At 43.6% G+C, this 15,790-nt stretch overlaps 1 protein-coding gene across 2 annotated transcripts in view; it reads left to right on the plus strand.

The window, feature by feature from the left end:
* The window catches only part of lnpep (leucyl/cystinyl aminopeptidase), an 89,209-nt gene that overhangs the window by 64,669 nt on the left and 8,750 nt on the right, over window positions 1-15,790 (plus strand). For both annotated transcript variants that reach the window (XM_084323955.1, XM_084323956.1), the window contains exons 17-22: window positions 956-1,139; window positions 2,898-3,054; window positions 4,770-4,954; window positions 7,625-7,786; window positions 9,122-9,262; window positions 9,678-9,759. In XM_084323955.1, coding sequence (XP_084180081.1) covers window positions 956-1,139; window positions 2,898-3,054; window positions 4,770-4,954; window positions 7,625-7,786; window positions 9,122-9,262; window positions 9,678-9,759 — 911 coding nt within the window. The remainder of the gene's footprint in view (window positions 1-955; window positions 1,140-2,897; window positions 3,055-4,769; window positions 4,955-7,624; window positions 7,787-9,121; window positions 9,263-9,677; window positions 9,760-15,790) is intronic.

Raw genomic sequence — 15,790 nt, forward strand, 5'->3', positions numbered from 1 at the left:
CGAGCCCAGCTGTCAGAAACTGAACATTGTAACGGTAACACAGCCCAGCTGTCAACTGTACATTGTAATGTTATGTTATTTCGGGCGTTTTATTCATAATGTTATTTCGCGCGACTGTACATTATAACATTAACACAGCGCACCCTAACTGCTTGTGTATTCTAGCAGTGTTTTAGAGGTTATTTTGTACAGTACCTTTATCTGCACTGAAACATACATTTCTACAGTACATGCAGTTGTTGGTAGATAACCGTGATTATGTTTATTTATTTATCTATCTCTCTGTGAGCAAAACCTATTAATATTACATGTGTTGGCGGAATCGCGTCAATGTTTGTTATGAATAAAACGCCCGAAAGTTACAAAGTAGCCTACAGTTGACAGCTGGGCTGTGTTAACATTACAATGTACAGTCGCGCGAAATAACGTTATGAATGCCCGAAATAACATAGCATTACAAAGTAGCCTACAGTTGACAGCTGGGCTGTGTTAACATTACAATGTACAGTCGCGCGAAATAACGTTATGAATGCCCGAAATAACATAACATCACAAAGTACAGGTCCAGCTCAGTATGATGTCATAATCAAACATTCTAGAACATTTGTGATGTCACAGTATGATGTCATAATCAAACATTCTAGAACATTTGTGTATCTATTCAACAATTCTCTGTGAGTGGACGACAGCGGGGACGAGGGAGAGTAACTACCTCCCCGCGCATGCTCAGTGCTGAATTCGAGACGAGATCTGTTGTGGTCTGACCAAGCCTCGTTCTGACAAAACGAAAGCGCTCAAGGTGCAAAACGAATGTCTAACTCGGCTGCCACGTGTGTTGCGCTCTGGAAAGCGAAACTCACCTGAAAAACGAAACGAAAACAGCCTAGGTGTAACTCCAGCCTTAGTGGACGTGTTGCCTGATACATGCGTGGTGTTGTTTTTCCTCTCTGTCCAGGGACTCTGAAACTAGCGAGCGACGTGAAGTGGCTGAAGTTGAACTACAAGAACACTGGGTTCTACATCGTGGACTACCAAGCGGAAGGCTGGGCCGCGCTCATAGAGGCTCTGACCAATGATGTCAACGTTCTCACGCACGAGGACCGCGCCTCGCTCATACACAATGTCTTCGCTCTGTCCAGGTACGCAGATGGAGCGCAAATTAATGTGTTTTATGTTTAGTTAGGCTTGTTGACCAGGGCTGCCCCATCTTGGTCCATTCACTGATTAGCTGATGAATTGATCTATCTCTTGAAGAAAAGAAAAGAGGGCAGGGCTTGAGATAGGTAAATTCTATAGATTTGTCGTTAAATGCACTAATTGGTTTGTCAACTAAGGGGCCTTTCTCACTCACCATTCGGGGTCGAATCAGCGGCGGGTCGAACCAGAAAAGGGTGTGTCTGTCTGAGTGAGAACGCTCCCCCCTGTCCCCGCCCCCCGCTGATTCGTCCCCGGGGGCGCTGAACCTGGACCGATGAAATAGGTGGTCTCGGTGCGGGGCAGTGGGAGCGGGGGGCGTGACACACACAATGTCGTTACTGTAATGCTTTCATGCTTGCTTGAATTTTGGGCAGATAAAACCACACAGCAACAACTGGACAATACCCACAAAAACGATATTTATGGGCAATTTGAGAGTTCAGACCTCAACCAAAAACAAGCATATGGAGCCTCACAGCTCAGTGGATGAAAACATGAAGCCACGTTACAACGCACAGCACTTCCCTGGCTCGCATTAGGCCTGGCAATTTTGTTTGCCATAGCTATGTCTATACATTGGTTTCTTGTTCGAATGCATTTATTTCTATTAGACCAGTGGTGCCCAACCAGTCGGCCGTGGTCGACCAGTAGATCAATGACATGCAATATAATTGCCACGAGCGATGGGATAATGTTAGCTGCTGAACAGGCTAAGCTAACTAGCGTTAGCCGTTAGCTTAGCTTTTTCCATTGCTATGTCTGTCTACTATACTTTCTTGTTCGAATGCATTTATTTCTATAGACCAGTGGTGTCTCTAATGTTATCTAGCTACTGATAGCTCCCGATATCATCAGTTTGGTGCTGGCTGGCTAACTAACGTGAGCTAACGTTAGCTGCTAGCCACAATGCTATACTGTTATACTGGCATATTCTATTCACGTTAGCATGTAAGCTAACAAAATTGGCGCCGATGAGACTAAACTCCGCTTTTGGTGTTCAATTGTGTTGATGTTAGTTTTGTTTCATCAACAAATGAGAGGCAGAACACACAGTGAATGTATCCGTTTTGTTTATTGCACGTTCTTTGCTGAAAAATAAGTGCTACAGTGGCTATACTAGACTCCGCCGCCGTGTTACCACTCTTCCTGTTTACATTTTCGAGCGTGACATCATCGCCTACGGCAAGCGTACACGCTCAAAACGCAAACCGTAAACGGAACCCGGAGCGAACCAAGACTGAAGTGTGTACACAAACTAGAGGGGGGAGAGGGAGGGGGGAAGTTCGCACCCGACCCGGAATGAGGACGGTACGGACCGGAACGGACCCGAATGAGTGAGTGAGAAAGCACCCTAAGAGTCTTGTGGTCCTATTGTTGACAAGTGAAACAGGAAGTCAGAACTATATATATTTAGTATAGCCTCGTAAACAAATATACTTAATGAGTGAATCTTTCGTATTCCGCCACAACCTGGTAATGGGAACATGTGGCAAGCGTGTGCAAGGCCAGTGTTACTCGCTGGTGGTAACAGGTGCACAGGAACTGGTCCAAGATCAGTCCCAGACCTTTAGTGCATCTCAGAATACTGTATGGCTCACGGCATCTGTGCGTAGGCATTGAATCTCTGAATTGCTCTTAGAAAAAGAATTATTCCTCAGTAAAATCTCACTCTGGTTCTCTCTCTCTCTCTGTCTCTCTAGACTGGGCCGTGTGTCCTTCCTTCAGGTTCTCAACCTGTTAAACTATGTGACTAATGAAACAGAGACGGCTCCTCTGACCGAGGCCTTGTCGCAGCTCAGCACCATCTACCGGTTACTGGACAAGAGGCTGGAGCAGGGCCTGGTGGCCCGCATGACGGTGAGAACACACACACACACACACACACACACACACACACACACACACACACACACACACACACACACACACACACACACACACACACACACACACACACTACAGCCTCTTTAGTAAGAGAGCGTCGTGAAGTTTAGCTTATGATCGCGAGTTAAAAGAACAACTGCATTTTTCACTAATCTGCAAAACATATTCACTGAAACCAAATGATGTTTGGCACAGAGACGATATTAATTTGGCTAAAAGTTACAATAATAAGAAATGCTCCTATGATCATAGTATGTAAATCAGGCATTTCTCCCAAACCTATTTAGCCGACCATTAACACTTTGAGTGCCACGGGTCCGGTGCCCCGGAACCCTGTTGCGTGCCACCACCCACTTCAATGACAGAGCGCTCATATTTGCGAACGCATAAACTATATCTTAAATTATGGCTATGTGTTTAATATGGCCGTCGCTTATCAATGACTTGTTTGCAGTCAACATTGTTGAAACGGATTGTTTTTTAATCTGTTCATTTCCGTTTTATACCATTTTGAAAAACGCTCGTTTCTTGAAAGTTTCAGAATATTTCAGAAGATTCTGTGATAATCGCCCTTTACTGGAATACACTGGAATACACAAAACACATTGTCATTTTCCGGCCTATTTATGAATAGTTTTCAAATAAATGCTAGATTATCGATAGTATATGTGTACTTATGCACGCTAGAGAAGCGGGCTGAAAAATCGATTATCTTATTTCCTGATCAGCACACACACACTCACACGCACACACACACATATGGGACACGCTGAGATATAGGTGAAAAAAACTCTGATTATCCCAAGACTGGTAAAATAGATTCCTTACCTCAGATCAGATGTTCTCCAAAAAGATTATTCCAATTCCTGATCGCCATTCCAAATATCGATCGCGTTTATTGATCCAATGCTGGGTACTGGAAACACATTTTCCGCTGTTCTGCTGGTGGGCGATTACTTGGATCGTCTCCGGTTACATGCCTGACAAGTAAAATGTGGAAGCAGGACTTTTTTTTCTCCGTGCGTTTCATTCAATCCAATCCAAAGGGGTGCAGTACCATCCGGAGAGACGATAGGGGACGGTATTTTCCCTGTTCGAGTTCAGACAGATCCCCACTGGTAACATGAGGCTAGATTGATGATAAATGAATGGAAATCGATAATAAAAAAATAACGATCAAAAACTAGATCTCTCGTCTCTCTGGCACTCAACGGTTGGCATGAACTAACGAGAAATCTCCCTCCTAGTGGCTGAAATTTAAATGTGCTTTTCAGTCAACATGCTTTCAATCAACAACCACATTACAGAAGTCGACTTTGATCTCCACAAACGATTATTCAGTTATTCAGCCTTTATGACGCATCCCTACCATTAACCCTCTTGACAGCCATGACTGGTCTGCAGCTATAAATCTTAAGTTCTTACCCCCTATCATGCTATAAGATTATTGGTGTTCGCTGTCCATTCTGATCCAACCTGATCTAAAAAATCACCCGATTAAAATCAGACCAAGAGTCGCATTATGTGTGCAGACCTTAAGAGATAAGTTGACTTCAATGCAACAAGGGCGTTTGTGTTTGTTCAGGTGTAGCAAAGTAAGTGCTTTGTTATTTTTGTAACCGTGTACTGTACTGAAGAATGTGGGCTGATCCCTGATCCAGATTTCCTTTTTCTTGTCTACGCCACAGCTGTATATCCAGGATCGCTTCGGTGCTCTGATGGACAGCCAGACGTGGGGTGAAGAGGAGACGGTCTCTAAACAGGAGCTGCGCTCTGCCTTACTGGAAATGGCCTGTAGTCTGGGCCGACTCAACTGTACCGAGCAGGCCAAAGCCCTGTACAAACAGTACAGAGACTCCAATGGAACCATGCGGTGAGTGGCAAGTCACATGCCACGACGATGAAGTGAAAAATAGCGACAGGGTTTGCTGTATTTCATCTACATCACGCGAGGATTAAGTGCCCTCCGATGACACCTAGGGTGGGGTACCGTTCACATTTGAACTGATACCGATATCCAATGATACCTTTTTTCGGTACTTTACTTTCTCTGTAATAACACATTTTTTATTTTGGTTGTAAAAAAAGATATAAAAATAAGTCCAAACTTCTCGATTTATTATATTATTTATTTAGAACATTTTGTTATTTATTGTTGTAACACAATTTTTTTTCATTCCTGTTGCCGTCTCATCTTGTACGAGTGCAACTAGTTGTAAGTTCAGAATATTACACTTATACTAAACATGTAAATTGCTTTGAGTTGAAATAGGAGTACGCTCTCTATACCAGGGGTGGGCAATTATTTTTCCCAGGGGGCCGAATGAGCAACTGAAAATATGTTGGAGGGCCGGGCCAAAATTCCAAACTCAATTATGCATAATATACATTTGATTTCTATATAAAAAGCAGTAAATGGCATTGTTTTGACCCCTGGTAAGAGTGTATGTTATTATTTGGCAATTAAAAGGTGAGGTTAGCTTTAAAAAATATCATTTATTCAAATAGAATTTATTTCCAAAATGATAAACAAAATGTGAAACATTAATAACAAAGGGCATTTTGAGTTTCATATACTATTGAAACAAGGATTTTCTTAGCTTTCTAAAGACATCACATCATCTTATAGCCAAAATAAACAAGACATGTCACTGAACTGTGTAAAGAAAAGTGTCGCAGTTTTGTAGCCTTTTTTTTACTTTACATGCCTATATTAAACATTTAATGTTTTCAGAACTGTGCAAAAAAAAGAAAAAAAATATCAAGTGTCCCATTTCACTTGTTATATTTCCACATTTTAGTGTTCTTCAGTTCTTTTTTTTTCATTCAGTGTGAGAAATCCAGTCTCTGTTGAGCTTTAACAAGTCCATCAAAGTCAGGTTGCATGTCTGAGGTGGAGATGCGAAGCACAGCTGCCAGATGTTCATCAGTGAGAGAGGATCTGTACCTGGACTTGGTAAACGTCATGACTGAGAATGTCTGTTCACATGTAGGTGGATCCAAAAAGAACCAACATCTTCTGAGCATGTCTCCTCATGTTTGGAAAGTTCTCCTCCTTGAGAGCAGAGTAGAACTCTAGCAGTGATGCTGACTTAAAGTGCTCTTTCAGTAGTGAATCAGACTGCAGGTCAATGAGTTCAAGCTGAACAACTATCAACACTGCAGGTAAAGGGAGAGGAAACCAGCTGCATTTCATCCTCAACCTTTTTGAAATCTTGAAAACGCCTTGAAAATTCATCATGCAGTGCTCCCAACATGGATGAGTAACTGTGCCGGTGATCAGCTGATGGTTTGACTTCTTTCAGGGTTTTCATGTGTTTGAGATTGTTGCTGCCTAGTTGCCTTGAAATTAATTGCAACTTTGTCATGAAGGCTTTCACATGGCTATGCATTTCATGAGCAAAAATGCCCTTGCCCTGCAGTTGTGTGTTCAGTAGAGATGGGTACCGTTCACATTTGAACCGATACGGTACCGGTACCTGTGAATCGATACTGGTACCCAACGGTACCTTTTTTCTGTACTTTAGTCTCTAAAAATGTAATCTACCTACAGTACCTCAGTTGTAAAAAAAATAAATCCAAACTTCAAATAACCACACTTTCGACCGTTTTCGGCTTGCCCCGACTGCTTTGTTGTTGAATCAAGTCAAATCCTAGGTAAGCGTATATTGTGCGTGTGAACGTTGACATGAAAAGAAAAAAGTTAAAAAAATAATAATAATAATTAAAATAAAAAAAATATATATTTTTTTCTAATTATCATGTAATATTTCGCCGTACAATGCCCAGGTCTGCTCTATACCATGCTCTCAAGGTACCGAAATGTGGCACCGATTGATCTAGTACTTTGTAGTACCGATGTAATTCCGTCGGTACCCTTAAAAGTACAGAGTTAGGGCGGCTGGGTAGCGCAGCGGAATAAGCGCCTGCCTACCACCGCAGAGACACTGGGATCAAATCCAGCTGTCAGCGGTACCTCCGGCTTGGTCGGTCGTCCATACTAACACAATTGGCAGTGTTAGCGGGTGGGAAGCCGGTGGGGTGTGTATCCTGGTCGTTGTAAACAGTGACTCCTACAGGTCGGTCGGGGCGCCTGCTCAGCAAGGAAGGGAACTGGGGGAAGTAGTGTGAGCCTCCCATGCGGTACACTCCCCCAGTGAGAGTCCTCGCTGTCAGGTGAAAAGAAGCGGTTGGTTGACTCCACATGTATTGGAGGAAGCGTGTGGTAGTCTTCACCCTCCCAGACCAACGGTAGGGGGTAAGTGCGCAACGACCAGGAAGGGAATTGGCATAACGACTAACATTGGGATGGGAAAAAATTATAATAATTAAAAATTTTAAAAAAAAGTACAGAGTTTGGTATCCAACCCTAATGACATCACTGGAGGACATAATTCAAACTCATTAACTCTCGATAACTGTCAAACTAAATGAATGTGTGCAAAACCGTTTTAGAGTTTTACGATATGTGTGAGATCATGTGCAAAATTAATCGGCATTGTTTAATTTGGTGAAGTGCCCCTTTATCTGTGTGATCCTACAGGATCCCCGGTGATCTCCAGCGGGTGGTGTTCACGGTTGCAGCGCAGTCGGCTGAGGGCTGGGAGTCTCTGCTGGAGGACTATGCACATGTCACCTACGACTCGGAGAAGCGCAAGATACTGCGGGCCCTGGCCTCTACCCAGGACACACGCCGCATCGTAATGTGAGTTTGCACGCATCTGGAGCCTACTTTACCTTTTGCCCCGTGACTCGGGAAGAACTTCCTGCCTTCATGCTAGAATCATAACATGAGGATAAGTCAGTGTTGTCAAAAAAAGGAACACTCTTAACATTTTGGGAGATGCACTTATTTGCCATGTTCCCCAGAGTCAGATAAGAGGATTGATATCAGTTTCATCTCTGTGTCCAGTAGTCCATAGAGAGAGGTATATTATCCCTGGAAGTAATACATACATCCCAGTAACATTTAGAAAATTAAAAATATCAAGACCATAGGAGATAATTTTTATTATCTGGAATAATATACATTATAAAGCATCACACATCTTAACTGTTTAACTCTCAAACAAAAATTCTGTTTATAGTTTTGAGATATGTGTGTAACTACTGTATGAGCACAATTAACCCGTTCACCACCACACTACAAGGTTAACCTTTAACCTAAGTGGTGTTTTCTCCCGGTGCTAATCGTCTTCCATGAGAACATTGGATAAGACATGTTCATAGCGTGCCATAAAACACATGCATGCCGCTGCAGGTATAGACTCCAGCTTGTTGCCTTTGAGCCTCTTAGAACTGGAGTTGATCCCCGAGCACCAGACTGTCTTTTGCTCCTAAATAGTTAGGATGGGTTAAATGCAGATAGATTCGAATTGATTCTAATCTAATCTAATCTAATTGACTGTGGCTGCATCCCATATGGTTCTAGCCTCCACGTTCAGTTTTGATGAGCACAAGCAAAGTGGTCTTTTAATAGCACTGCAAACCCTGCTTTTAATAACCTAATTTAATCAGGGTATCTGCAGGTTTAAAAAAGTTACATTGAAGACTTTTTAAGACCTTTTTAATACCACTTAGAGCTAACTTTAATAGCAATTTCACGACCATACTAGCAAAAAAACATAGAATTTTAATTCTCATGCGTACCACCATACAAGTTCTTGCCAGACGCACCATGCTCCCAGTAGCCCCGCAAAAACTTGACTTGAATACAAAAAACATTTCATATATTTAATATTATTTGATCTCCTGACTGCCCCCCCCCCCCCCCAATGTAACACCTGTGCAAATGAAATGTAAGACTTTTTAATTTCTTTTAAGGCCTTAAATTGAGAATTATGAATTCAATACTTTTTCGACTTCTTACCACCCCGCAGACGCCCTGTTAATGTGATGATGACATTATCATAATGCAACATGTGTCTGCATGTGGGTGGCAGGGTGAGCATGTGGACCGTGGCAGTCGGCATGCTAATCCTGTGAGTACAGTTGGAGACGGAGAAAGCCACTATGTCTGTCTGTCTGTCTGTCTGTGTAGGATTCTGAAGTCGGGTCTGCAGGGGGATCTCATTCAAACCCAGGAGCTGCCGTTGGTCATCAGCACTGTGTGTGAAGGTTTCGCTGGCTACTTATTCACCTGGGACTTTGTGCAAGAGAACTGGGACGGCCTCACTGTAAAGTAAGTGGTCTCTTTCACCCACAAAGGAAGTAGCGTAGACAATTCAGTTCAGTTTTTTTTTTTTTTTGGGGGTTTTGGACACATAACAATGGTCATTCCATAAATCGCCAACGTTTTACCAGCTGCTATTGCAGCATTGTCCGAAAAGGGCCAGGGAGAAGCACTAGGCTTGTCGGGCCCTACCCCTGAAGACTTATGTTTCATATATACTGTATATATATTTTTTCTTACCTATTTTAGTTCATCCTCTCTAGCCCATTCCACAGGGTGGCTCCGTAAGAGGAGATTATTTTCAGGTTTGTTTTCATCACAGATGAAATAGCGTAGACAATGTCATGTCCGAGATGTTTGATATGAGGAAAGATGAGGCACTGGTAGTTGATGGGTAACTGATGGGTTTTGTTCCTGCCTTCAGGTTTCCACTGGGCTCCTATGCCATCCAGAGCATCATCAAGTCGACCACCTCTCAGTTCTCCACTAAGTCGCACCTAGATCAGGTATGTTGGGGATGGCTTTATTTCTCTCATAGTTTTCTTATGTAAAGTGTGTGTTATATTTTGGCTTTGCAAGAATAGTTTGATGGAATAAACTAATGGACAAAGATTGTATTGTATGTACTATGGGTGTGACTGTGTGTTCTTGCTTGTGTGTGTGTGGCATGAGGGTAAGATGTACCGTAGGGTACTAGATAGAGGGCATCTGTGTGATTGTATTCATCCCTAATCATGATCTCTAAGGCCTCACTTTGCACGACGAGACAAGACTATGCAGCGCTCAAGTAAAACAAATTCTACCTATTAAAAGCATCTTGGGGTGCGGCTCGGTAGTGCAGAGGTCTAAGCACTCGTCTACCACCACAGAGACCAAGGATCTCTGGAGGTTCCCGGTTCGATTCCCGTGGGCAGCGTGTCGAAGTATCCTTGAACAAGACACTTAAGCCCCAACTGCTCCCGATGAGCAGGTTGGCACCTTGCATGGTCTGCCGTCGGTGTGTGAATGTGTGAGTGAATGGGTAAAAATGTGAGGAACAAAATTGTAAAGCGCTTTGGATAAAAGCGCTATACAAATGCAGCCATTTACCATTTACACCCTCCCCAGACCGACCAGGAATTGGCATAATTCTTGTGATGGGTGAAAAATACAAAAGGCCACTATTCCACTATTACCCAGTAGATGGCGCCACAAATCCACACCATAACTCCACATAGCTGTGGTACATCCTTGTACAGCCAGTCAGCCACCAAACCAAGGTTGAGGTGGACATGTTACAAATGTGTAGGTTTAAAGGCCAACTTGCATGTTGTATTTTTGTTCAATAAACAATGTGGACTAGGCCAACGGTGACTTTCATGAAGAAGGAACATTTTTTTATTGAAATTGACCCAGTTTTACAATCACCACGCACGTGGATATTTTAATCAATGGTTCATAACGTGCGCGTGTAATCGAAATGATGTCGTCACAAGAGGTGCAGGGCACCAGGGGGCTCACCAGGGGGCTCTGAGAGTCACACACAGCTAGTGGCAGGCACTGCAGGCAGAGAGCCTTGCTACTACTAGCCGAATGAAAATTTATCTGTTTCACCTAACAACACTATTGCTCCGTGATCATAGCCATCCATTGCTAAGCTAACCACTATTTGTAAAAGCCACAACCACGTTACCATATTTGTAATAATGTAAATCATTGTGTCGTTGTACATATTGTGTATACACCGTTAGAAGCTAACATAGCTTAGCTTGGTAGCTATTGTGCTAACAACATATCCCGACGTCCGGCTCGCTGGCCGGCATGAACGCCCGCCCCAAAATGGTTCTCTCCTCTCTGTACACCCCCGTCCCCACGGGTACCCTGCCGGGGAGCCCATGGACGTGACAACGGCGGCAGCCGTTGGGTGCTCGAGCCCGTAAAGGCTAGTGGTACACGATAGCTATGAGCTAACTAACGCTACAGGCTCAAACACCCTACGGCCGCCGCTGTTGTCGCGTCCACAAGCTCCCCGGCAGGACACCCGCGAGGACGGGGGCACACAAAGAGGAGAGAACCACCCCAAATCGAGCACTCATGCTGGCCGACAAGCCGGACACCGCGGCACGTTGTTAGCACAATAGTAGCCCACTGTGATGCACCGAGTGGGCCACCATTGATCAACATGCAGCGACGTGTAGCTTGCATGATGCGTGTGCAGTGCTTTGCCACACAGGTCTGAGAAGAGGACCTGCACATGATTTTACTCGTTCCCCAAACTCCTCTACATGCCCCGATCTAAAATGGTTCACGACAGTAGACATAATGCTAACGTTAGCCAGCGCCAATTATCCAGTAGTACTATGACCCGGACAGGCATAAGGCATACGTTTCCTGAAGTGACGTCACGGCCGTGCTAGCGTCTGATAAGCTTTTAGATTTGCTCGTGCATGTTATTCGTGCGTGGACCTTTTTAACCATTTCTGAGTGAAATTTCCGGCGTCAAATGGAAAAAAATAAATAATTAAATTAGATACCAATGATGTAAACTACCCATAATTGCAGAGTAGGGTTTAACCTGCAAGTTGGGCTTTAAAGAAATCATATTGTGACTTCCGGTATGAGAGCAGACGGGTAGCACACATGCGGTAGAGCTCCTGGTCAAATGAGTGAAAAAACGGATAAATAAAGACCCGAAAAGTGATTAAAAATAAAAGATGCACACGAGAAGTAAGGAGGAGATAACGATTGTGAAGGAAAGAGAAATGGAGGACTCACGAGAAGAGGAGAATTTGAAGGAACAGAGCCCCCGAAGCGAGGCCGAGAAGGGACAGGCGGAGGAAGGGGGAGGTCCCGCTGAGACAGACACGGGAATGCCAGGATGGGCCGTGGTCATGCAGGCCGGAATATTGGCGACCATAAAAATGAACACGGACACGATGCAGGCGATCATACAAATGAACACGGACACGATAAGGAACGATATTGGGAAGCTACGGGAGGAATTGAGGAAGGAACAGGAGGACTTCAGAGGCGAAATAAATACAGAACTCAAAATGGTGGATGAGAAGATGGTGGAGCAGGATAGGAACGTAACCGAGCTAGAAACAAGAGTGGCGCAAGCAGAAGAATGGAATACAGAGATACACGAGGTATTAACAAAAGCGATTCAACAACAAGAAAAGATGGAGTCAAAGATGTCGGACATGGAGGGGAGATCACGGAGAAATAACATCAGAATATGGGGATTGAAAGAAGGGGTCGAAGGGGAATCGGTGACCCTATATGTCATAGGTGTCAAACTCACGGCCTGCGGGCCAAATCCGGCCCGCCATGTCATTTGATGTGGCCCCCCAAGAGCTCAGGTAATTTTTTTTTTTTTTTTTTTTACATTAATATTGGGTTAGAAAATAGCAGTGTTAAAATAATTGTGGGTTAATGCGTTAATAAAGCTTTAACTTTGACAGCCTTAGTTATTACACATTCTTACACATACGTATGTTGAACATCTGAGGTAACAAAGGAAAAAAGCCAAAAGCACTTACTCCTCAGACATTCTTTGACAATTTTACAGCCCAAAATACAAAAAAGATCCAGGCGGAATAGGTAACAAAGGGTTGAAGAAATATTGTCTGAACTGTCAGATGCAAACTGGCTGTGTGACATAACCGAGCATCTCGCTCAATTGAATAAGAAGCTGTAGGGACGCAAACAAGTCCCACCCAAAACTTGACCAATATAGTTGTGAACTGAGACAACCCTTATTTTGTTATTTTTGAGTACAGTTACAGTTGTGTGTTCATGCAGACACATAATAGCAATTTCATTACGAATTGAAAATGGGGGACCCTGATGTAAACAAGTCGAAAGTCTTTCTCTGGTCTGCATCCCCTTAACAATTGTGTGTATTGAGCTGTACTGTACTGTACCCATTCTGCAATCTGTTAATTAAAGTTAATTAAACTATCTTCCATTAGTTGGATGTATGGCCTCTGCAAGGTTGTGTGCAGCCATTTGTTTTTGTAACATCTGCTACATCTGTCCCACGTGTTCTTTGCAGCTCACAGTTGTTAGTTCTGACCCTCTTGACTGTGACAAAAAGGTTTTGAACAAACTTAATGTCATAGCTTGTATTTGATGATATTCTTCTTTGTTATTTACTTGAATGGTTTGATCATTGATTGGTGGAGTAATATGGGGTTCTGATAAACTAAAATTATTTGTTAAAATAACATAAGCTAACATATATTTTTACATTTATGCAAATGAATATGCAATATGTATAACTTGAATAAGTAATAAATACAGAAACACCATGTTTAACAATATGTAAATGTGTAGCTACATTTATTTTACATTACATTAACATTTATACGGTCTTTGGCCCTTTGAGGGCAACCATAATGCTGATGTGGCCCTCTGTGAAAATGAGTTTGACACCCCTGCTATATGTGGAAAAGCTTATCAAAGAAGAATTGAAGGAGACGGGACTGGAAAAAATGGAGATACAGAGGGCCCACAGGGCGCTGGCTCCGAGACCGCAACCGAACAGACCCCCGAGGGCGGTGATTATTAACTTTCTGAGGTTCGAGGTGAAAGAATTGATACTTAGAACCGCGTGGACCAAGAAGATAGAAATCTAGGGGAAAAGGCTGTCGTTTGACCACGATTACTCGACAGCGGTGGCAATAACACGCAGGTCTTATGCGGGACTGAAGAGAATTCTGAAAGAAAACGGAATGAAATTCCAATCACCCATGACCTCGCTAAGGATCCACTGGAAGGAAGGGACGGTGACATAGGCGGCGGGGGAGATGAGGCGACGGGGGATGCAGACGGCGGAGGACGGAGACGGAAGGAGACAGGAGGACCAGACACTGAGCCTGCAACAGAGACTGGAGAAAGCACGCAAGTGGACCAGAGTAGGAGACCGGAACCCGGGAGAGGAGAGAGGAGAGAGAAGAAGGCCGAGGTGAGACGTGACGGACCGAAGGCGGAGACAGACGAGGAGGCCAGAGACGGAGAAGGAGGGGAGAGGAGGCGGGAGGAGACGAACGGATGAGTACACGCACAAAGGATAGATAAAACGATCCAAATAGTGACAAAATATAGGAACTGAAATAACATATACATAAACACACATTCCCAGGTAGAGACAAGGTATAGGAACAGACGTGGCATATACATGGACACGCAGTACAAACGCTGATGGAGGAAATAAATGGAAATATAATTAGGTATAATAGACGGAACACAAAACATATTGAAACAAATACATAGGCACACGCTGCGAGTAACAAAGTTGGAAGTAATTAAGGGGATAAATAAGCATCACATAGAAAATAGAGGGGGGGGGAAAGAAAGGAAGAGATAGGAAGAGGGGTACACAGAGGACACCACACACTTGTTTGGGAGGAAGGAGGAACATTGGATCATGTGAGCCACATTGAGAGAGACCTAGGAAATGGGGATCTTTGAACAGAAAAAAAGACAGAGCGCTTTTGACCAGGAGCTCGACAGCACTAAAAACAGCAAGAAGGCTGGACAATTATGACGAGCGGTTGGGGGCAAGGGTTTCAGACCCCCACGCCGTCAGGAGGAGGCCTCTCACTAGGAGAGCAGTTACTCCTCACCCACCAGCAGGGGACAGGGGGGGACACAGGGACCCCCCGAACGCCTTGGGAGCACTTTATGTAGAGTTTATGTTTTTTATTTATGTTAATCATTATATGTATTCGGTGAAGAGTGTGGAGGCTACAACCGGAGGGGGAAATATGTGTGACATGAGGGAGACTGACAGACGAACGAAGAAGAAAGATGACAAAGGTCAAAGGTATAAAAATGATGTCGTTAAACGTTAATGGAATGAATAATCCGAAAAAGAGGGGCAAAGTGATGTTGAAATGTAGAAAAAGTGAGATGCAAGTGATTTTTTTGCAGGAGACACATTTGATAGCACAGGAACATGAGAAACTGAAAAGATTTGGATATGAAAATGCATACTATAGCTCCTTTAAACAGACCCTGAGGAGAGGAGTAGCCACGTTAATCAAGAACACAGTAAAGTTTGAATTGATCAAAGAAGTAAGAGACAAGGAGGGGAGATTTGTTCTGGTGAAGGGGAAAATGGAGGGTCAAATGGTTACGTTAGTGAATGTTTATGCACCCCCAGAGAGTGAGAGGGATTTATATGAGACCATTTTTGATATGATAGTGATGGAACTAGAAGGGATATTGATATGCGCGGCAGATTTTAATGTGGTATTGAATCACGACTTAGACACCACGAGTACTAGGAAAGCGCGGCCGCAAATCAGCAGATATATGAATATTCAAATGACGGAAATGGGAATTACAGACGTTTGGAGGGGGATGCACGCCATGGACAGGCAATACACACATTACTCACACCCACACGTAACATATGCGAGAATAGACTATTTTTTGATGACGACGGGGGACAGTTACAGGGTACGGGAGAGCAGAATAGGAGTAGCGGACATATCGGATCACAGTGCCATATATCTGACAGTAGATCTGGAGGGAAGACGGAGGAACACG

This window comes from Notolepis coatsorum (genome assembly GCF_963971535.1).
Source record: "Notolepis coatsorum genome assembly, chromosome: 10".
Lineage (NCBI taxonomy): Eukaryota > Metazoa > Chordata > Actinopteri > Aulopiformes > Paralepididae > Notolepis > Notolepis coatsorum.